Source organism: Spea bombifrons, chromosome 5 (assembly GCF_027358695.1).
Source record: "Spea bombifrons isolate aSpeBom1 chromosome 5, aSpeBom1.2.pri, whole genome shotgun sequence".
NCBI classification, from domain to species: Eukaryota; Metazoa; Chordata; class Amphibia; order Anura; family Pelobatidae; genus Spea; species Spea bombifrons.
Window position 1 is genome coordinate 73,366,275 of NC_071091.1, and position 24,878 is coordinate 73,391,152.

Below are 24,878 nucleotides of genomic sequence, written 5' to 3' on the forward strand. Positions count from 1 at the left end.
TTTGCCAACAAAGCCCCTGATGGATACAGGATTTAAATATTGATACTGAAGAATAACTAGTCAGTAAACTTGTTGTTATAGGCCCTAATTGACATTTAGGAAGCATGGCAAGCTGTCACATTCACAACTTTGTCATGACTTCATTCAATTATTAAAGCTACCTATAGCCAGTGTTTTTCAGTGTATATATTTCAGTACAAATTTGGTTTAGAAGTAAAGGATCTTCAACCGCAGGGGAGCTTTGATCTGGGGCAAAATATGTCAAAACAGAATAACAATCACTCTCCATTGCATAATTATATTCCTTTACTTACAAGACGTATGAGAACCAAAGGGAAGCAGTGACTTAACAAAAACAGAAGAATAAGTTAATGGGAAGAACTGATAACTGAACTTGACAGTTCTGTGCACAACAGAGTATTATGCTCTCACAGGTTGCGGGGGTTGTTTTATTACTAGTGGTACCAACTATTGTATTTGAAGGAATACTGATCTAAAGGACTGTTTGTTTAAATAGAATTACCATCTTTTCAGGCAAGAAAAATATTCCTATTAAATGTAACAATTTGTATTATCTCTGTATTGAGGGTTAAACTTTTTATACTGTTACCAGTTACTAGGATACAGTAATAGTATGAAGTTATTATTTTAATAAAGATAGATACAATTATATAAGCTAGTTACAAAACAAAAAAGCATCACTACTGAATCATTGCCTAAATTAGGAAAAATAAGAAAAATATGCATTAAAGGCATTTCCTTCAAACCATTGAGGTGAGGTATGGGCCACCATTAGCTGTCCAGCTACAGTGAATTAAATTTAGTTAACCAACTGAGCAAGCAAGGATTTTTTTGGTGCCCCGGCTGGATGTGTCTATACTACTAACTCTTCCCCTTAACAAACATAAAACTTCTAACCACACCCATTTTCCATGGCAACCACGCCACCTCTTCGAACCCCCGACTTCACCAAGAAACATGTCACCAACTTCCCGCAGTGCCATCTTTGTGCCCAAACAACTTGTCAGTGCCATTTAATCTCTGTCAACAGTAAACTCTTTGTAAGCGACTGCATACAGGAACAAGATTATGCACTTTTTCCAGTTCAGAAATAATACCAAAGCATTACTAGCTGTGTACATTCAATATGTATACATACAATACAGTTAAATAATAAATGATCCCGACAAAGCCCACTTGATGTGGCAGACCAGATATTTGCTAACAATTTAAATAAAATGAATCTAATAAAATAAGTAAACATTAAATAAAATGTGTTTACTCTATTGAATAAATTTAAAGATGTTGTATCTTTTGTGGCCTCTGTTCTTCAAGAGACCAGGTGGTAGATAAGTGGAACAGTCTCCCAGCAGAGGTGGTAAAAGCAATACAGTGACACCAATGACAACATAATTAAAGTAAAACTTTTATGAAAGGATATAGGACATGCCTTTTTTCAGTATCTATATTCCCCATATAGAATTCTCGGCACATCCACATTGCCTAAAATATCAGAAGATGGGCATCCCAATATGTTTCAAGCATTTACTGCTGCCATTTTTGCTACTTGTGCAGGCATTAAAATTAATAGTGGCATACATTTTGTATATTGGCAGTTGTCCTTGTGAGTATGATTTTTAAATCTTCAAATACACAAAGTCTGAGCCCAACCTTTGTATCTGTTCAAATATACAAATAATAGTTACTTGGTTAAATTTATGTTTAGCCACAGTTGCTCTTTCAAAATACAAGCACAAGCTCTTCACCCCTCGCATCAGCCTCTATACAGCCCTGCTATAGACCATAAGCTGATAATAAAACATTTTTATACACAACCTACCTCAGGGTTATCAAAGCCTGCCCCAAAAATACTGTTTCACCAGCAGTAACTTTTGAATGTGTCATCACCTATAAACAGGGTGTCTGTGAGGTATTCAAAAGAAAAGTTACGCTTCTCTTACATACAGGGGTGTAAAAATTACAGGTGCAAGGGTCACAACTGTGACAGAGCTTGGCACTATAGGGGGCCTGGGCCACCCCTGCAATGACTGGTCCTACTTGTCTGCCCCTTTAAAGCCCCTAGCTGCAGGTATATAAAGGGGAATGATCATCGGAATGGATAATCTCTCACACTCTCTCCCTGCACGCTGGATTAATTAGATATCACATCCACTTCCTGCATACCACAAGCAGGCTATTTGGGGGCACTGACTAGCTGTTTGGTGGTGAAGATGGCACAGGAAGGCTATTTGGGGGCAAAGATGGCACAGACAGCCTGTTTGGGGCACTGACAAGCTGCTTGGGGATAAAGATGGCACAGACAAGCTGCTTTTGGACAAAAATGGCATCGAGAAACGGTTTGGGAGCACTCACAAGCTGTTTGGGGCCAAGATGGCATAGACAAGCTGCTTGGGGACAAAGATGGCACAGACACATACCTGGGCTCACATGTTAGGAATAGGAATCCTTAGGAAGTAAGGAATATAAGTAATAGCAGATGTCTTTTAAGTTCACACATAACTATGTGTGAACTATATTTACCGTATTGGCTCGGATATAGGCCGCCCCCGTATATAGGCCGCACCCTAAAAGTTTGGTGCTTTTTTAAAGAAAAAGTTTTTTTTCTTTAAAAAAAGCACCAAAAAACATGCTGCCACTCTGTCCCCCCCCCGAGATATGCTGCCACTCTGTCCCCCCCGAGATATGCTGCCACTCTGTCATCCCCCCCAAGATATGCTGCCACTCTGTCCCCCCCCGAGATATGCTGCCACTCTGTCCTCCCCCCCCGAGATATGCTGCCACTCTGTCCCCTCCCCCCCCGAGATATGCTGCCACTCTGTCCCCCCCCCGACTTACCAGAGCAGACTCCCGGGTGTCTTGCGGGGCCGGAGGGGGACATCTATGCACATCGTGTATACAACTCCCGGTGCCGGCACTCAGCGGAAGTGCCGGCACCGGAAGTTGTATGCGCGTATTGCGTAGATGTCTTCCGCCGGCCCTGCAAGACACCCGGGAGTCTGCTCTGGTAAGTCAGGGGGGTAAAATGCATCGTCTGGACGTTCACCGGCAGCATTGCCGCTGCCGGTGAACGTCCGCGCGATGCGCTTAGACAACCTCCCGTGCCGGCACTCCCCCCGTGGGAAGTGCTGGCAGAGGAGGCTGTCTGAGCGTATCAGACAGCAGGATACAGGTCCCCTGCACCGCTGCGGGGGATCTGTATCCTAACCCCGCTGCCTGCCTGGCGCCCGGGACTGCATGTCCCGGGCGTCGGGCGCTAGACCCCCAATATAGGCCGCACCCCCCTTTAAAGACTTAAAGTGGGGGAAAAAAGTGCAGCTTATTATTCGGGCCAATACGGTATTTTTTCTGCCTTTAGTCATTCTCTGCATTACCTTCCTTCGAGTTAGCTCCTCAACAACAGAGAGGGATATTGAACAATACCTTTACAAATCCAATAGAAGGCTATTTAGTTGCAGTAGCAGGGCCTTAATCAACAACAGAAGGGAAAGTTTAAAATACCTCTACAAATTTAATACATTTCACTTTTTGATGATTTACAGCTTTGATTACATAACACTCCTGATTACAAGATAAACATCATGTTACCCATTATAGTAGACTTCTGCTTATGAAGAGTATTCTTAACATACAATAGTTGCACTGGTAAAATAACAAATACAATTTTTAAAAAATTATCTTTTTGTCTCATGCATTTGGTAACTTTTGGTGGTTTTATACATATCCCATGGGTACAGAAGCAGAAAATAAGCAACAATGTTTGATTTGTTCAGTTCACGGATGCTTACAATAACGACTGGGTTCTACCTGCACTAGCTTGCAGAAAGATAATTCTTATATTTCTATAGTTGTCCATGAACACAAAAATATACTTATTTACCTTATTGACATAAGCTCTTACCTTCCTGATTCAAATGTAAACCATGTTGAATCCCTGCCGTACCTCCTTAACGAACTAAGGGGCCACATTACAAGCTTCACTTTTGCATTGTGAATGTCCCATAGATAGATGTTTTCATGTGTGATTTGCATTGTGCATTCCCCATAGATGTCTAAATTTGGCGTTGGCATAAGATATACATTGAATCGCTCTAGAAAAAGCAGAGGAAAAATGGGTCAAATTCAAATTAAGGTTAATTTGTCTTATTTGTACATTATTGCTGAAAACTCAGGAAATACTTCACAAAACAAAGCTTCTTTCTTTTCTTTCTTTAAAGAAGATACTTTATTTACCTACATTGAATGAATACACATAAATCATAGGTAACTAAACACATTATTTCAGCTTGCACTATTGATTACTATTGTGTTTTTCCTGAAATCCCATGTAAGAAATGACAACAGAAATGTACAATTAGTCTCAAATTGTTACACTTACCGAGTTAGTTTCAACGAAACTAAATTATCGCTTTGTGTAATAAGATTGCGTTTCTACACATGACAATACGAGAAAAGGCATGGGGAAGTAAACAATGATTGAAAGATGTAATTCATTATTTTGTATAGAAGACATTTTCCTGTTCTAAATATATGTGGCTTGCTGTGAAAGATCTTCGTGTCCCAGGAGCAGAAACAAGACAAGTCCTCAATGACTGAAGTAAAAGTTAATATTTGGGAGTTCTCAGCAAACATTTAGCTCCAGAGCTGTGCAGCCAATAAACAGGCCCCTAACTGCTGTTGAACTAAAACTCCAATAATTCTTACCCATCCGAATTTCATCTAAACTGGAGGGGCAGGAAACAAGAATTTTGTTTTCTGCCCCTCCAGTTTAGATGAAATTCGGAGGGCTTGTTCTATTCAGAAAATGACATTTGTTGTCATTCACTCTCATTCATCACTGTGCATCCTACAGGGGCAGCCTCTCTCCCATTCCCCCAAGAGGTAGGAAGACATGGCGAGAGAGTGTGAGTGATAGAGAATGAAAAAAAAACAAATTGCAAAGAAAAGAATCTGAGCTTTCTGGTTACTTTTTATTTGCTTCATTTGGGGTCCCGCCTCTTTTTCGGGCATTTGAACAAGTTAATGAAATTGGCAAGTTTTGTTAAACTAAAAATTTGTACGAATTAGGGGGGTATTAGGCATATCTGGGGGGGCAGAGTAGCAAACCGGGGGCAGATGTGCATAACTGGGGGACAGGTTAGCAAATATTAAAAATATAGTTCTTATTAAATATGAAAAAATAGTTTGTGTGAATTAATATTTACTAGTAAAACTATAGGGTACTCTTATATTCAGACTTTTGTTTCTAAATTAGTATTCAAATTTGGAGGGTAGTCTTATAATCGAGCAAATACAGTGTGTGTATATATATATATATATATATATATATATATATATAGTAGAAGTATTATTAAACACTCATCTACAGACACCAGACAAGGCAGAAGGCTTGTTTTTCTCTCAGAAATCTCATGGTGCTGCCACAACCACAAGGGATTCTGGGTAGGCGCATGAGTGGTTGTGTTTAATAATAGAGAAAAACAAGCCTTCTGGCTTGTCTGGTGTCTGTAGATGAGTGTTTAATAATACTTCTACTACCCCTCAAATTTAAATGGAGGGGTTTCCCAAATGCACAACATTCTGTTTTATACTTTACTGAATGGTGTGGGTGCTGGTACATGTGGCATTCCAATATGGACTGCCTTTTGTTCAATCCAATAATGCTGTACATGTTACAACACATACAGCATTCTGTGAAATAGCAGAGAGGATTGCGGGAGTGCTTGCAACCATGTTTGTAGTTTTCATCTATAATAATTTGTGTGAGGGATTTCAAATTTTAAATATACTTTTACCTTTACATTTCCTAGCCAATTGGTGAAACGTTACCCCTACAAAACTATACATTTTTTTCAATGACAGATGCACATTAAACAATATATTAAGGGATCGGACTTTCATTTTTAATATACTACAGCCTCCCCTACATGTGATCACGAAGAGAAGACCCCCACAGTGATAAAAATATAACATTTATTTAGCACAGAAATGTAGAAGGAAAAATCATACAAAGCCCAACCGAGAGTTTTCAGTTTGGTTATGTTTTATAGCCAAATGCTTTTCAAAAGTCCAGTAAACTAAAAGAACGTTAGTGGATCTCACTATCATCATTTTGAATGGTAGACTTAATACTGGAGCACCAAGCAATCTACATAATAGAATTATCTGCTATTTTTTTCATCATCTAAACAGGCTTTTAGCTTATAAATATATCACTTAAATCCTTTCTAACTATTTCACGGTTTTTTTTAGTACCCTAAGTACTGTACATTTGTTTTGCCATTTTAACCATATGTTGATTTAATCAAGATTTCTGGTTTAAGGCTGGGGATAGCGAATGGAGGGTGGGGTGTAGTTTTTACAGTAGTGCTAGGACAATGGGATGTCAGGACAAGTTAAAATGGTGTCAGCACAGTTATATAACTAATGCTTGTCACTTCCATTGTAAATGATGATTGGTCAAAGTAAAAAATTAAGGAAAAAACTTCCACAGGTTGATGGACCAATCTATCACAGCCATAACCATTGATGAAAACACTTCTTGGTTTTTTTTGGTCATTGATATGTACCCTCTTATACACAGTCCCTCCCACTTTACCTCATCAACGAGCGGTAATTTTGTAATGATGCCAAAATGGCTTGTAATTGTGGAGGCTAAAGGTGGCAACAAAATTTTGTGGGGGTTTGCCCTTTTTTTGGGCAAATTCACAAAAGAGGCAAGTTTTGGTAAAAAAAAACAAAAAAAAAAAACAAGTTTGTAGAAATCTGAATGCACTAATATCCAATATTTATTTTAGCTATGTAACATCAATTTAGAACAATATAAAATAGAAAAAGTTTCTGTAAAACATGAAAATAGCTGTTTGTTTACCACGTTTGTCTCCTCTAACAAAATAAGGTAATTGCAGATTTAAGGTTGCAGCAGGTTAGCTAAATCTTTTTTTGCTTCTTTCTGCACACATATAAATGAGCTGAAAGTAATAGCTAGCTTTGCTCATATGAGCATAACATATATTTGAGTTGAGTGCCTTTCTGATGCGGAATGAATGAAGCTATTTATTTTGAAGGAACAATACACAATATCATTATGTTTTATTAACTAAATTTTGAATTGTCCTTTTCCGTCTGTGCATTCAGTTTTTGTCTATATACTTATTTTGAATAAGATTGTTTCACATTTGCTTGGATACATGAATTTAAATAATGGGTTTATAACAGGAATGTGTGACATTTTCATTCCTTTAAGAGAGACCCTGTAATATTTTAGTGGACTCTAAAGAGGGCTCTTGGGTCTGTTGACTAAGAAGCCAAAGGTTATTTTGATTCTTCAGACATTACATTACACTTATTTATAGAGTGCCAGCAGATTCCGTAGCACTATTGCAACAAGAGGACAAAATTAACAATAAAACCTGCTCTTGCAATTTTACAATCCGTTAGGATTCTGAGGGAAAACTAATGAGAGGGACTGCTTGGATTAGGATAATTTTATTGTAGCAAAGGTATTGTGAAGACATTGAACATGAGAAGGATATTTGGTTTCCTCAGGATGCAGGTGAAGGGAATTAGGTGAGATGATATGGTTCTCTGAATAGGTGGGCTTTAAATAAACATTTAAGCTTAAGAGTTAGTAGAAAATAGATTAATAAAACAGGATATCTGTACAACACTAGTAAAATCCTGGATAAGTGAGTGGAGTGGAGTGAGTGGAGTGAAAAAGCAGTAACGGTAGAAGACAAACACAAGTTGCAGAAAGAGTGAAGGGGGGATAGAAGAACATTTGGCCATAACAGCAGAGGTATAGGGGTGCAATGTGGTTGAGGAGTTTGTAGGTCAGGAGTTTAAGCTCAATTCTGGAGAGAATGGGGAGCCAATAAAAGGACTGGCTTAATGAGTCGGCAGATAAAGCGTGATTGGATATAAAAATAGGCCTGTGCATCCAGATTCCTATGAACCTTATTTTTTGTTTGTAAGAATCTCCAAAAATGAGGAGGATGCCCAACAAAACAAACAAAAATAAATGGCAAAATGTACTTAAATGTTATTTGTTTGCGTGCTATCTATCCCATCTATCCCTCTCACACATTTTCTGTGATGGTTGCAAGTTAATTACAAGATCTTACTTTTTCTGGGGTCATGCAGGCTTAGAGGTTTTTACACACACATATATATATATATATATATATATATATATATATATATATATATATATATATATATATATTTATACCATATTTGCTCTAATATAAGACGAGGTTTTTTTCCAGAAAAAATACCCTTTGTCTTATATTCAAGGTCATCTTATAAGCAGACCTCTGTTTGAGGTCTGACTAGAAGACTAAGATCCAGATCCCCCGCAGCTCTGCAGGGGACCTGGATCCTTCTCTATGGCAGCCGGTGGACGTCTGCATGATGCGCGGAGACAACCTCCACTACTACACTTCTGCAAGGGCTTCTATGGTGAAGCGCCAGTATGACATGACCTTCTGGTGCTCCACCATAGAAGCCCCAGTGGAAGTACTGGGCAGCAGCGGAGGTTGTCTGCATGCATCGTGAAGACGTTCACTGACTGCCAGATAGGAAGATTCCTTGCAGCACTGCAGGGGACCTGGATCCTCCTACGCAATGCACGTAGACAACCTCCGCTGCTACCCAACACTTCTGTCAGGGCATATCAGAGGGGCAGTACTGGGTAGCAGCGGAGGTTGTCTGCATGCATCGTGAAGACGTTCACTGACTGCCAGATAGGAAGATTCCTTGCAGCACTGCAGGGGACCTGGATCCTCCTACGCAATGCCTTGTATCACATAGGGGGGTGTAATGCATGTATGTGGGCAGAGTGGCATTTAGGGGATATAAGCCATATCTGGGGGGGGCAGAGTGGCATATCAGGGGGGCAGAGTGGTATATAGGGGGTATAAGGCATATCTGGGGGGGCAGAGTAGCAAACCGGGGGCAGATGTGCATAACTGGGGGACAGGTTGGCAAATATTAAAAATATAGTTCTTATTAAATATGAAAAAATAGTTTGTCTGAATTAATATTTACTAGTAAAACTATAGGGTACTCTTATATTCAGACTTTTGTTTCTAAATTAGTATTCAAATTTGGGGGGTAGTCTTATAATCGACCAAATACAGTATATATATATATATAGATATATATATATATATATATATCTATCTATATATATATATACTGTATATATATATCTCAGAAATCTCATGGTGCTGCCACAACCACAAGGGATTCTGGGTAGGCGCATGAGTGGTTGTGTTTAATAATAGGGAAAAACAAGCCTTCTGGCTTGTCTGGTGTCTGTAGATGAGTGTTTAATAATACTTCTACTACCCCTTAAATTTAAATGGAGGGGTTTCCTTCACCTTTACCCACCATAACTTATGTAATGGTATTTCTTACCTACTCCAAGCCTCAACTATTAAGCCAGTATCACAACCTCATGCTGACGAGTCCCATGAAGGATGAAAAAGCTGTTCATGAGTGGCTATTGCATCTCTTCCCGAGTTTTGTCTAAAGGCTGTCTTGTACAGCGGGCAATTACTTTCAAGGGATCCATGTATAAAGTGGATATAGAGGCAAAGGTCATAATTGTTAACCTTATTTGCATGCGCCTACCCAGAATCCCTTGTGGTTGTGGCAGCACCATGAGATTTCTGAGGGAAAAAAATCACATGCCTTCTGGCTTGTCTGGTGTCTGTAGATGAGTGTTTAATAATACTTCAACTACCATCACCTTTACCCACCATAACTTATGTAATGGTATATATATTTCAACCAAAAAAGCAGCATTTAATAGTGTAATGCAAAGATAAGGAACTTGATACCGACTTGAGGAAGCCCATGGGCAAAATGCGTATCGGTGACTGGGAAGAGGACACTTGAGTATTAATTTTAGCAATGAGTTTTAATAATATATTTATGTTGTATATTAATATTAAATATATCTTTAGGCTACAAGCTGTGCATTTGATACTCACCTACCCCATCCATTGCTTTACTGTCCAAACTGTGCCAGGCTATGGGCTCCAGGCAAGATATCCACATTCCAGCTATAGTTGGGTGTGTGGTTCCTATATCACACTAGGTGACATAGATCAGAGTCAGTTGTACTGACTCCAAAAAATATTTTTACGCTCCACTCACTGATGGTGGGTCGCACCACCATTACCTTTGTTTATACTATTGTTATTGTGGGATAGTAGGATTCTCTTAGAGTGTTGTAACGTGTGTATGCTTTTACCTATTGCTTTTACTTTTGTAGGTATAGAAAATTGCTAAAATGCTATATATTTTATATAAATTTTACAGCTAATCCAGTGTTAGATCAGGACACTGCTCTGGTTTGAATATGTTTCCCCAGAAAAAATCCCAAATAAATGTAAAATAAAGTAATTACAGGAAATAGAATCCAGGAATGAAGTAGGGAGGGGGCTAGGATGGGAAATGTCATTTAAGCACTTAATGTGTTTTGAGAAGATCATACATTTAAAATGTTGATGGTGTCATGCCATTCTAATACTGGAGAGGTTAAATTTAATTTTACTAACCATTTTCTCATCAGGTGTTTTGCAAATGATAGGTTTACTTTTTTTAAAAAAAAGTGAAGCAGTCTACAGCTGAAAGGGTTAATGGAGCTAGTTATGTTCTTACTCCTTATTTGTGTAATGATCTGTATCAGAGCATTGATTGCAGCACTCTGGCACAGCAGGGCCAATGACATGCCAGACATGTCACGAAAAAATGGTCAGTTGACGACCAATGACGTGTCTGGCATGTCGTGGCATTAGATGAGTCTCAAAAGCTTTTTTTGCTCAAACAGTATTTGACTGGGTTCACAGATGTCCATATATGACATGGGGGCATGATGACAAATTGAAAAAATGCACACCACCAAAATCTGGCCCTTAAACAACCCAAAACCTATGAACAGTGTTGTATTAGTTATCAGGAGGTGTCGCTGGACACATATTTGTGTGTTGTATGGCAGTAACACATGCCCGGAGCTGTATGTTCATACCTAAAGTAAAATGTGTGTGTGGGGAAAAAACAAAAGAAATGACTACCAAAAACTGATAACGACTGGTAGTACAATAAATACGCCTGGATGTCTAATTTTCAAAAGCATATAGTTTGATCGGGGGGAAATTGAATTGTCCAACTTCAAAATATGTCCCAAATAGGACATGAAGGCCAGAGGTCCAAGTTGAAAAATGTGTGCTATATATTTTTGGAAACTAGACATCTTGGTGTATTTCAACTCTTTTGAGTCACTAATTCTACCAATGTTTGTGGAAGTAGTTTCTTTAGTGCCCCCCCCACACACATTGGCTTTGACACATACAGGAGCTGTAAATCCATACCTAAACAACACCCCAATATGTGTTTGACAACATCCTGAACACAGTAATAGCACACATGCATAGGTTTGTTTAGTTGTTTGCAGGCTGAAAGGCCACATTTCCAAGGTGCACTTTTTTATTTTTGAATTTTGACATTTGGTCAGTCGGTTTCCATGTCCTTTTTGAGATATCATTGAACCCGGTCAATTCAATTTAACTCATCAAACTACATATTTGTTGAAATCTAGACACCTCATGAATATTTCAAATGCTAGTATTTAACCCCTTAATGACAAGACTGTTTTTTACTTGTAGTATACTTTGGGACAAAGGCTGTTTTTTTGCAGTGTTGCCGTTTAGCTGTAATTTTCTTCGTTCTTATTTAGTGCACCAACACACATTATATATTAGATTTTTTTTTCAGGACAAGCAGGGCTTTCTTTAGATACCGTTATTTTTTTATCATATCTAATTTACTATAAAAAATATAAAATATGGTGTTTCTTTTATTAAAAAAGGACTTTTTCGCACTTATTTGAAAAAATATTCTGCTCTTCTGCACAAATTAGTGAAAAAACCTGCTAAATAGATTCTAATGTTTGGCCTGAGTTTTTATGTTTTGCTTGCTTTTTTGCATATTATAGGGTAATAAAACTTTTTTCAATTATGATCATACTGTCCCCATTTTACTTCAGGTATGAATTTACAGCTCCTGGCATATGCCACTGTCAAACAACACCTCGATATGTGTTCAGCAACATCTCCTGAGCACAGTGGTATACATGCATGGGTTGTTTGGGGGATAATATGCCACATTTGGGGCATACACAATTTAGTTTTTGAACTTGGAATTTTGACATGTTGAAAATTCTTACCCATGTCCAATTTGGGACATGATTGAAGCCAAACAATTCAATGTATCCTATCAAATCATATATTTTTGAAAAACAGATCAAATGTGTTACGTCGGGACCCGGACAACTCAGGTGTTACGTCGGGACCTAGACAACTCAGGTAATGGACCCACTATGCAGAGACGTATGTACGTCACATAGCGTGCAGGCAGGAAGTCCAAGGCGGAAGAACAATACAGGGCCAGAAGCAGAAACCGTGGTCAGGAGATATCGAGGTCGGGTCAGGCAGCACGGAAGCAAAATCCAGAGACAATCCTAGGTCGGGGCAGGCAGCACGGGAGCGAGAACCAAAAACAATCCAAGGTCGGGGCAGGCAGCACGAGAGTGTAGTCAAGAAGCAATCCGAGGTCTGGTACACAATTCTGGCAAATGAGATACAAGGCAGAGAGTATAAACACCCAGAGTACATACAGTGACTCATTGAACAGGCACTGAGAGAACCAAGGAGTGGGTTTAAATAGGAACAAGGGCGGGAAAACGGACTGGGGCCAATGGGATAGGCAGTGACGTCATTGCGACCGGCGCCAAAGAATGGCGTCGGTGCAATCAACAAAACAAACGAAAACGAGTGCTAAACCTGCTAGTATCGCGGGTCTGGCACCCATCAGCAGTGGTAGAGCGCCGCGAGCGTGCCGCAGCACCTCGCTTATTACTCTGCAAGTGCTGCCGGCACGCCGCAGCAGCTCTCGAAACAGTATTTCGCCGTTGTGGGCGGCCCATGGCGGTTCGCATAGATGAATGCGACCGCTGTGAGCGCACCGCGTCTACACGCAAGCCCCGTGCGTGCACGTCACTCGGAGAGGGCGCGCGTGCGTACTCGCGAGCGCACCGCCCACCCGCGGCCGACCGTCGTGGGACATCGGCAGCACCGGTAAGCGCAACAAAATGCTGGTATTTTAACTCTTTCAATAGACACATTTTACCACCACTCTTTGTCAAAGTTTGTGGTAGTAATTTTGTTGCGTTTTTTTCCACACACATTTTACTTCAGGTATGAATGTGCTGCGCCTGTTATATGCCACTGTCAAACATCAGCAACAGAGTGATACCACCAATGCATGGGTTTGTACACACACATATATAATATATATATATATATGTATCAATATATAAAGATTTGTATGATGGCCCCCATACAAAACTAGGTTATCAACCTATAAACAACAAGAATGAAAAAGGGCAAGGGGGCCATGCTGTCAATTTACAGTAATCCACCAACAAGACTTTTAGTACTCAAATGGTTAACAAGCATTAAGATTACCACAAGGTTAAAGTTGATTTGACAGGTACAGAATTGGTTTACCCAAGGGAAGCAATTAGCTTTAAATAAGGCTGGGACCAAAGAAGTAAAATATAACATTTTGACATGTATTGCATACCGTATTCTCCACATCATTTTGAATATAACATATATTAGGACATTTGTGCATTGAATAAACTAAATAAATAACCACGAAGGGCCAACAGCCTCTCTACTTTCAGCAGCAAATCCTGCATACAAAATAGTTTGAGAAATATGGCCCATGTCAGGCTATTTTTCAGGTTTTACTTACACTCTTGGGGTAGCCTAAAATATCAATTTTTAAATCTCTAATCATGGCTTTTACAACATATGACAACCTTTTCCATCAGACAACACCAGAATGAAATTTGTATGCACAACCCCATCAATATATAAAACCTGATACCCAGGCAAGACACTGCAGGCAATATATTTTTTTTATTTAAAATGTGCCTACATCTCAGATCACCCTGTCTAATGTTTTTTTTTCTTTTGCAGACACATTTCATTAACCAATAAGCTCAGCAGCCCCTGGTTTGAATATTTGATGTATGTATGACAAGATGAAACCATTCATTTGAAAGAGTAGCATCTGCTGTTGCTGTGTTCAGAGTATTTTTTTTTTTTAAAAATCTTCCTTGCAAATTCTGTTTGCCAAAATAAAAGACTGGGATATGCGTCACAAAATATATATGCATCAGACTTTGCACACACAGCCAATAACATGCTCTCTTGATGTAACTCTTGGAAAGCCAGATAATAAGCAATGCACTTCAGACATGAATAATTTTTCATATAAAAACTTCAGCTACAATTTATTTATAAGCAGGTGATTGGCAAATTGCACAATTACACTTCTCAGTGTCAGAAACAAAAATAAGGAGTTAATTACATTTTGCTATCTTTTGCTAAATTAAACAAAAATACACATCATGATTATACAACCCAAAAATGCTCTACTTGAAAGAAAGTTTTTTTTTTAATTTGTTTTCAAAATTATTTAACAAAATCACCTCCAGGCACAAGACATAGAAACACTGATGGATAGAATATGCTCCTTTATGATATGCCTCTGTCATTAAGCACATGTCTAGTAAGACACATTTTTCCATGGCTCATGAATTTTGATTGTTTTAGAAACAAAAGTATTTTGTTACCATAGGATTTTTTTTTTTACTATTCATAGCTTTTAACTGAGCTTCAGTTCTGGGTTTTATTTACAAATAAAGTCTAAATAGTATATTATTGAATGTTTATCCCAAACACAGTTACAAAACACAGTATTAAGCGGCATGTACATATTTAGCATTAATTAAGACACCTGTGTAATAGGGTAAAAAACATTTTCAAATCTAAAGTTTTGGTGTGTTTTAGGTTGTATATTGGCTTAACAATTGGTTGTTAAAATCACATGCTACACCGATATACACATTTTTAAATATTTATTAATGCAAAGACATTGTGTAAGTGTTGATGAATGTTGAATTTATTCCACTATGCATAGGTGATCCAATATTCCACAAAGTATTATGTTTTATTATGAGATGTTGTATCTAGCATTATACCTGATATAAAACTCCACAATGATTTCCACCAAGGGTTGCCAGAATGGACACTTATTAATTTTTTATGAATTCCTGGCTACTCTTTCAAATACCTGAGGCCTGCCAGCATGTAGAATTCATCCGCTGACATAATTATCTGAATTCATTATATGATTTCTACCTATTGTCAGACTACATACTACCCAGGAACACTTATGAAAGACTGGTCTACAGCATATTTGGAATGGTTCGATTTTAATTTCCTTATGTGAAAAATTTAGAAATTGCCGTTCAACTATATGTCTAAAAAGCTTGCAATCATGGAGGATTGTGACCTCTGAAAAGTTATACACAAATCACTAAGAAACAACTTCAGCTACATCCTTAATTGGCTTTGCAGATTATACGTAAAGTCAATGAAAGCTATGTTTAGAAATCCTTAGACACGTCTAATTAAATGTAACACCCTATACAAAAGTAAAACAAATACCCACTACATGTTCAAAGGAATTTCAGTATGCCACAGGCAACTTAACCATTTCAATGGCAAGTTAATTTCGGTAAATATGTCCTGGCATTGAAAATGCTTAAATTTAAAATGTATTTTACTGTTTGTATATTTTTGTCATCTGTTATGGTTCACTAAATTTCAAGGTGTTCTGACAGAAAAGTATCATTGCCCCTTCAACCACATCAATACTATTTATTTGACTATGTGATACAAATGTGTCTTGGCAGAAGAAGTAGGTTTTCACCAATTAAGATTGAAGTCCAGGCAAATACATTCTTAAAATAAAGCAGTGATACCTTTCAAGCTAATAGTAGTTCAAATACAAGAAAAGTACACCAATGTCAAAGTATCTTCACAATACAATAATATGCAAATAGTATGTAAAGAAGTACAGAACACTTACAGGAATAATTGCACATGGATGTGCAAAAAAACACTGTAAGGACAATCCCCTTTACATGTATCAATCAGTAGTCCTTCAAAACTATTTATTAATCAATATAATAGGTATTAATAAGTAAATAAAGATGTGCAAAAATGCTAGAATAATGTCCTCTAATGTCCTCAATGAGTTTCGCCCCACACAAGCTTCATCAAGAGGAACAAGATGCTCTAGTTATTCAATCCCCGTGTCACTGACATCCTGTTTACATAGAAAACAGCAGTCTGCAGCTACCAGAGGACTGAAGGTCAAGATGAAAAAGCCCCAAAGTGGAAAAAGTAGAAGGTCAGTAAATAAATGTTTTTTTGTACAAACTGTATAATACTTTTTTTTTATTTGTAAAAATAAATAAATCTGTGTGTATGTAAATGTGTCCATGGAGGGGGCCAAACAACTTGTTTTTATTTTAAACAAAAAAAGTCATCTCAGTGTCTGCAAGTGTAAGATTGTGTGTGTGTGTATGTAAGATTATGTGTAAGTTTGTCTGTGGAGGGGGACAAACATACTGTTTTTTTATTCTTGAATTAAAAAAATCTGTGAGGTTGTGTGTGTGCTGTGTGTATGCACGTGTGTTTAAGTCTGTGTGTAAGTGTGTCTGTGTGTGTAAGTGTGTAAGTGGAGAGGGACAAACTGCATTTTTTTATTCCAAAAAAAGAAATCTGTGTGTGCCTCTAAGTGTGTGTGAGGTTGCCTCTGCGTGTCTGCAAGTGTGTGTGTAAGTTTGTCTCTCTGTGTATAAGTGCATCTTTGTAAGTATGTCTGTGGAAGGGGACAAACAATATAATTTTTTTTGTATTCTTCATTTTGTAAGGTTGTCTGCAAGTGTGTGTCTGTGTGTAACTGTGCCTGGCTGTGTGCCTAAGTGTTTCTGTATAAGTGTGCCAAACCGCATAAAGTTTTTTTTATTCATTTAAAAAATGGAGATTGAGATTTTATTTATTTTTATATAGATATATTTGTATAGACACATACTTTATATATAAACACTTATATATAGACACATGAGCTCCCCAGTGTCCTTTGTCCCCAATCAGCCCCTCCCAGTGTCACCTCTGTCCCCAATCAGCCCCTCCCAGTGTCACCTCTGTCCCCAATCAGCCCCTCCCAGTGTCACCTCTTTCCCCAATAAGCCCCTCCCAGTGTCACCTCTGTCCTCATTCACCCCCCATGTCATTGCTGCCCCAATTGAGCTCACCAGTGTCAGGCTTTGTCCCCAATCAATCCTTCCAGTGAATTAATATTTGAGAGTGTATTGGCCCACTTTAAGGCATGATCCTGGTAGGGTACTCATATTAGCCTTTACAATTTCCCTGCTGCTGTGTACTATACTTCCCATAATTCTCAGCCAGTATCATGGGGGACATTTAACTGGCTGAGCATCAAGGGGACATTAGGTTTTGCTATATTTACCATCCTTTGTTGCTATTAAATTTAATTATGTTAAACCAAATCTGAATCATGCGTTAGAAAATCAGGAAAAGGTGGGCATGTATGGTGGGCTGATTCGGTGGCACAATGGGCCACTTGACTTGCCTTGCCCCCCAGGCCTTAGGCTGCTAGCCCTCCCCTGGGTGGGGTCCAGGTCAGAATGGCCCTTTCTAAACTATTTTGAATTTATATAAAGAGACAGGAACAAGGGGTCACTGGGGTCGCATCGGGTCCCCTAGAGGCACGGGCCCGTCACAGTTGCGACAGCTGCAATCCCTGTCGCTACTCCAGTGCTTTTTGTAATTAACAATAAATGAATACTTTATTTTGGCATAAGACAGGAAATTGCCTACTCTTTTGTGTTTTCTACTTTTGACATTTTTCTATATCCATGTTTTGTTACCAGTCTACCAGGGCATCACAGCAAGATGACAAATAGGAATGATCTGACTTTCCTAAATCTGTGATTTGACCAGACATTCACTTATGGTGATCTTCCCAATTAACAAATCCTAACAAGGACCATCCTATATATAATGTAAAAAAGGGTATTCAGCTCAGGACTAAGGTTCAAGGAAGCCTGAATGTGTCATATTCGACACTACGTCCCAGTCACCATAGAAAAAAATATATAACAAATTAAAGAAAATAAAGTATAGCTTTAAATTGGTATACGTATTAGTCATATTGTCTATTAGACTGCTTAGGAAAACACACATTCATTTGATGTGATATAGTTAACAAACTGTTGGGACGTGTTTTAGTTATATATATTCTGTAAGATCATTTTTATTGTTATTGAATATTTTCACTTTATCTATTCTACACCGTTTATGTGTTTTGCTAATTGTCATTATTAGGTTATTAGGAGAATTAATAATTTAGAAATTTATAAGAAAAAAAATCTTTTTTTGTATCATGTGACATTGTATAGGTGATTGATAAGGATTACTAACAAAATCTTAAAATTCCTGTACTGCAGAAACAGACACCCCATGGCTCATCCTAATATTTTGATTTCCATACATGCATATATATATAGCAGTCATTTTTTGCTAAATACCCAGTACTGTATATACTGTGGGAGATCACCCATTTTTAATGTATGTGTTACAAAAAAGTGGTCTTTTGCAAAATGTCTGACAACAATATTTTAAGGGGAACTTATAAGGCCCTCCGCTATCGTGGAACAACTACCATTGCAGTAATAGAGATCACAGTCACATAAGACATACAAAGCCATATTGTGGAGATTAATGAATGTGGCAAGCCAAGGTGACAAAAGGACCAAGTCTTCATTTTATAACCTGATATGATTTATTGGCCTGGGTTATGGAAGTACAAGTGGCTATTACTGAATTTCTTTTACTTCCCAAAAGTCATCTCAAGTCAATCTAGGTCAATTATGGATTTGGCCCATGTTCATTTATATACAGTGCATTTGGGTTCAGAAATATATAAGCTAGAAGGCTCAGATTTGATTTTCCTTTGGCCTTTAGGACAGTATATTTTTAGGGAAAGTATGCCCTGTGTTTGGAACTGACCCACACGCCTATCAGAATTACAAAGTAAATTTAGTGGAATATTTTTAATAATTGGTTCATTTTTTGAAATGCATGTACCCAAAAGTGATCTTAGATGTGAAGATGTTACTTCCAGGTCTAAGGAAATAAGCACAATAATAGATTGACAGTGATGAACTGACTTATTATTATTATTTTCATATCGTAAAGGGCAAATGTTTTATATTTTATTTCATAAAACAAGTAGCTTGGGATAGCTGTGTTAGTCCAGTGTAAATTGAAAAAATTAGCACTGCAATATAAAATAATACCTTTTTATTAAACTAACTTTCTATTTTAAGGAAAAGCTTTCAAGAGTATCAACCTCCCTTTATCAAAAGCAATACTAATGGCAAAACATCTAATTAAGTCATGAGTTACAGAATACAATTTAAGGAGAATGATAGAGACTGATAAGGTATAGGTCAATGTCCACCATATATAATATGGCGACAGACACCTGATTAAAAAGCTTAAATGGTGTCACTGAAATGCATCGACAGTGAGGCATTCAGACACCGAGCACCCACCCAAGGATGCACTTTAACTGCTTTGGAGAGTGGTCACCATCACAAGAGATTTTGGCTCTCGCAAGATGGCGGTTCCCATTAAAAAATAAACACGTTTTCTAGAGGGTCTTTCTAGACCCACCTGAGAACTCTAGGCTCAAGTACGGCATACAACCATGCAAGTCAATGGAGCCCAGCTTTCTAATTACAATGTGATCAGTAAAATATAAAAAATGAAAAATAAAAAAAAAACAGATAAAAAAATGTAGTAACATTTAAAAATACAAAAAATAAAAAGTTTATTTTTATGAGCAAGTGCTAACATTATTGCTGTATCTTCCCATAAAAATCCTGGCATTGAAAGTGTTAAAAAAACTAGCATTTTAAATACTCATTTGGGTATTTAAATGCATGGTTTGGTGCAGTAAATTGAATTGGCTGGTTTCAAGATGTCACAAATAGGACATGAGCATAGACTGACTAGATGTCACAACTCCAAGTTGAAAAACTGAATTCAGCATGTCCCAAATGTGCTCTTTTAGCCCTCAAATAACTTGGCAAACCTATGCATGGGTGTACTGTACTCAAGAGATCTTGTTGGACACATATTGGGGTGTTATTTCGATATGACACATATCAGGAGCTGTAAATTTTTACCTGAAGTACAATTTGTGTGGGAAAAAAAACACAAAATAAATTACTACCACAAAGTTTGACAAAGGCTCGTAGTAGAATGAGTACATGGGAAGAGTTAAAATACCCGTATTTTAAATACCTTGGGGTATCTAGTTTTCACAAATATATGGTTTGATAAGGGTTAGGTATATTAATCAGCTTCAAATATGTCCCAAATATGACATGGAGACAGGGTTACCAGATTTGAAAAAAGTTTTGTAATAGCCAAATGCTACTTGTACTTTTTGCCCTACTGACTTGCTGCACATACTGTTCCTTGAAATTCCTCTCCATTAACAAGGCCTATGTCTGAACATTCATCCTTCAATCGCTTGTCCTTAAGCCATTGCCTTGCCCACTCATTTTGGTCTGTTATTAAAGTTACCCAGTCAACAAAACATCAGGCTACTGTGACAAGGTTTCATATGCATATATATATACCTTATACCTAGGAACACATAACAAAACTATCATAAAATCTTTAGTATAGTAAGCAATCATATCATACTACAGATACTTAACTATGAACAAAATCTTTATGAAAACATAGAGGTTATGTTATTTTGTACTTTTGTATAATACATTATACTATCTGGATATATTTTTTTAAGAAAGGGATCATTTTCAGTTTTGTACTTTCTCTGCTAATGTCAGATGAAACAAGAATAATGTCTCATGGTAATAGTATGTACCAGTTAGGCATGGCTTCCCATTTTCCCTGGTGTTTATGTAATAAAGTAATTATCAGGCTAATACATCTTTCTTTACTATTGTGCTTAAAGCTGATGAGCAAAGCAAATTTAAATGACATTGTATCTTCAAAGTATAAAAAAAAAACTTGATAAATACGCAGCAAATTACATGATTACTTATCCTTAAGGCAGAGTATACTGTAAGTGTTAAATGAAATAACAGGGAGTGTGCTTTTCCTAGTGCATAATTATCTTTTTTTTAAAACCTATAGAAAATTGATTTAACATAAGTATGTCTGTAAACATTGCTGCTTGCTCTGAGAAAAATACAGCCTGTAGCACAGGAACAGACACAGAAGATAAAGTAACATTTCATTTAGTAAAATGTAGCTGTGAATACAGAAAATGAAGCATGCACTAAAATACTCTAGATTTAAGGAAGTACATATTATGTTTCTTAATGTATCTGCAAAAGAATTATGTCTCAGGGGTGACGAGCAGACAAATGCTTTACTCCAGTTGATACAATAATAGCATAACAGCTAGTGCACCAACAGCTGGCCATCCTGGTACTATAGCATTTACTGTGAGAGTTCCTGAGGCATAATAAAACCTAATGACATGTTGACTTTATAGAGAGAGATGGCAAAATAACTTTGATAGAAAAATAAGCAGTCTTTCATTTTCTCCTGGAAAATTTTACAGCTAGCGTTTGATTTTCCCTTACCATTACTTCCTTAAAGTCTATAAAATGACAAAATAAGTTATAACTCACCATTTTGCTCCCTCTGTACTCCTGCTGCAAGTAGGTCAGGTTCACCGAGGCTTATATCATTAAGCCTGGTTCCTAGACATTCCATACATAAGGACTTGCACCATTCCTCTGCTTCTAACTCTGTAAACAATAATATACAAAATATTTCAAAATGAAACAATCAAAATTATATATTTTTTGTTTTATTGTCACTGTGTCAGCACTTTAAAGCATAGGGAAATGCGAAAGTATTCAGAATAGTGGTTTACATTTGCATTCACCAAAAATATTAAATGGCAACAAATGTAAGCAATTTATGAGCACAATACTGATACCAATATAACAGATTACTCACATTAGCTTTTCAAGATAATGAAATGTCAGATAGTTACATCTCCAGAAACTAATATTAACCAAAATCCAATCAAATTGTTTAATAGCATATTGGTTGTTATATCAACTAAAATACTTACATGGTTAAACAGGAAAGGTAGTGCTGGTAAAATGCAACCATATCCAAAGGCGGTGGCTTTATTTATTGTTTACTGCAGTTCCATAGATGACCACAGAATAGCGCTGTGCCAACACACACAGACCCCTATAAACTATATATTTTTTGTGTTTATACCTGAGGAAAATGTAAGAGCAATACATGCAATAGTGGAGGACTGCCTTTTATTAAAACATTGTATTTATAAATGTAATAATTTATCATAGTCATCCAGCACCCACTCACGGACAATGTGTAATTATACATAGCATTGCAGTTTGTTAGCTAAGGATCGACAGCATACAACTTAAGCGCGTATATAATATAAACAGACAAATTGGAGAGAACTGCAAATTAATGAAATGTATTGGTATTTACCCCACAGTATAAAAGCCACTGGTAAAGATTTGCAACATTTTTTTTATTGAAATATTTGTTTCAGACTACAGAGCATAACATTAAATTCAGTTTTAGAACACAATACGAATGTTTTCTCCTTTTTTTATTTGCGCACTGAAAAAGATTGACTCTCCAACACCTTCCTATCTAATAGAAAGGCACAGCCGTACAATGCAATTAATTATATATCTTGCACATTCAAACTCTGTATAGGTGTCATTAAATAATTGGAGGAAAACAAGTTTGTTTTGTCAGAATTAATAACATTATCATAGCTACACTTGCAAATTTATTGTGTTGCTTGTTATGTGTAGGTAATGATTACTCCAAAGCAGAGGTACTTTGCATACAGGTGTGTAAATTGTCAGCACTATAGCAGTACCAAAAAAAAAAAAAGTCACATTTGTTATAAATATATGCTTGTAAGCAATGAGGTAACGACTGACGAGTGTAATGTCTATATATCTATAAGTACCAACCATTTGCTCTTTTTTTTTTTTTTTTTTACAAGAAAATCCTTTGTTACACATTTGAGTTTTGCTTTGTTAAACAGAACAAACTAAGCCAGTAATAAAATAAAATAGATATTCTATCTATCTATCTATCTATCTATCTATCTATCTATCTATATGATATAATGTAAGATGTACTTACATTTTAGAAACTCACCTTAAAAACTACCTTAAATAAAAAAATAACATGAATTAGCCTGACAGTGTCTTTACTGAGGAACAGATGTGGCCTTAGGTAGAAAAAGGCAGTGTTTATGGGGGCTTAATAGTCACCATATATAAGCTCATCCACTCATCTTAATTTTCTCCACATTGTTTATACAACACCCATTATGGCGTATCTCAGCGACATGCAGGGGCGTAACTAGAAACCTCAGGGCCCCGGTGCGAGAATCTGTTAAGGGCCCCCCCCACCCCAACCCATCTATCCCTTTCTCACGATTTACCCTCTCCCTCCCTACCCCCCTTCTCACGATCTACCCACTCCCTCCCTACCCCCCCTTCTCACGATCTACCCTCTCCCTCCCTACCCCCTTCTCACGATCTACCCACTCCCTCCCTACCCCCTTCTCACGATCTACCCACTCCCTCCCTTCCCCCCCTTCTCACGATCTACCCACTCCCTCCCTACCCCCCTTCTCACGATCTACCCACTCCCTCCCTACCCCCCCTTCTCACAATCTACCCACTCCCTCCCTACCCCCCCTTCTCACGATCTACCCACTCCCTCCCTACCCCCCCTTCTCACGATCTACCCACTCCCTCCCTACCCCCTCCCTTCTCACAATCTACCCACTCCCTCCCTACCCCCCCTTCTCACGATCTACCCACTCCCTCCCTACCCCCCCTTCTCACGATCTACCCACTCCCTCCCTACCCCCTCCCTTCTCACGATCTACCCACTCCCTCCCTTCTCCCCCTTCTCACGATCTACCCACTCCCTCCCTACCCCCCCTTCTCACGATCTACCCACTCCCTCCCTACCCCCCCTTTGTAGGTCACTTACCGACGCCGCCGCTGCCGCCTGCCTCAGCGCTGCCCAGAGTGCTGTGTTGGGAGCGTGAGGCATTTGTCTCGGGTGCCGGCGCTTCACTGCAGAGCGCCGGCATATGACGTCATATGACGGCGCTCAGCGTGAAGTGCCGGCACCCGAGACAAACACCTCATGCTCCCAACACTGCATTCTGGGCAGCGCTGAGGCAGGCAGCAGCGGCGGCGGCGGCGGCAGCAGCAGCGGGGAGCGGAGGCATCCTGGATTTCTGTCAGTCAGGGGGGCCCAAGAGTTGCCGAGCGGTCGTTTTCAGTAACCGCTTGGCACCCCTTGGGCCCCCCTGACTGGCAGAACTCCAGGGCCCGGTCGCAGTCACGACCCCTGCGACCCCGGTAGTTCCGCCACTGGCGACATGATAGCAGCGATCATTGGGTGTAGCTTCAAGATAGGATGGGTACCATTATAATTAGCGACCAGTTTTCCACCACCATCCCTGTCAGGGCCAGAGTTACAACACTTACATATACACGCATCTTAAGTTTGTAGCAATTAAACATCACAGTTCAGGCACTGGCTTGGCTACTTCATTGAATATTCTATTTGGTTCTCAGCATAGTCACATTACTTTTATGAGTCATTATATATGTATATATTGTAGCTATGGAATTACTGCCCCTGAAGTAATAGGTATTAATAATACTTTGTTTTACCCTGTGCTCTCTTTTTATTTCAGAACTGATTTAATTTGATTTTTGAACATATTGTTTACTAGTCATAATTCATTGCATACATTTA

At 38.2% G+C, this 24,878-nt stretch overlaps 1 protein-coding gene across 1 annotated transcript in view; it reads right to left on the minus strand.

Moving 5' to 3' along the window:
- Positions 1-24,878, minus strand: part of DOK6 (docking protein 6) — a 192,906-nt gene that overhangs the window by 102,660 nt on the left and 65,368 nt on the right. Inside the window, exons 4-5 of the mRNA XM_053468201.1 lie at positions 21,713-21,832; positions 3,920-4,109 (exon numbers count right to left, since the gene is read on the minus strand). Coding sequence (XP_053324176.1) covers positions 3,920-4,109; positions 21,713-21,832 — 310 coding nt within the window. The remainder of the gene's footprint in view (positions 1-3,919; positions 4,110-21,712; positions 21,833-24,878) is intronic.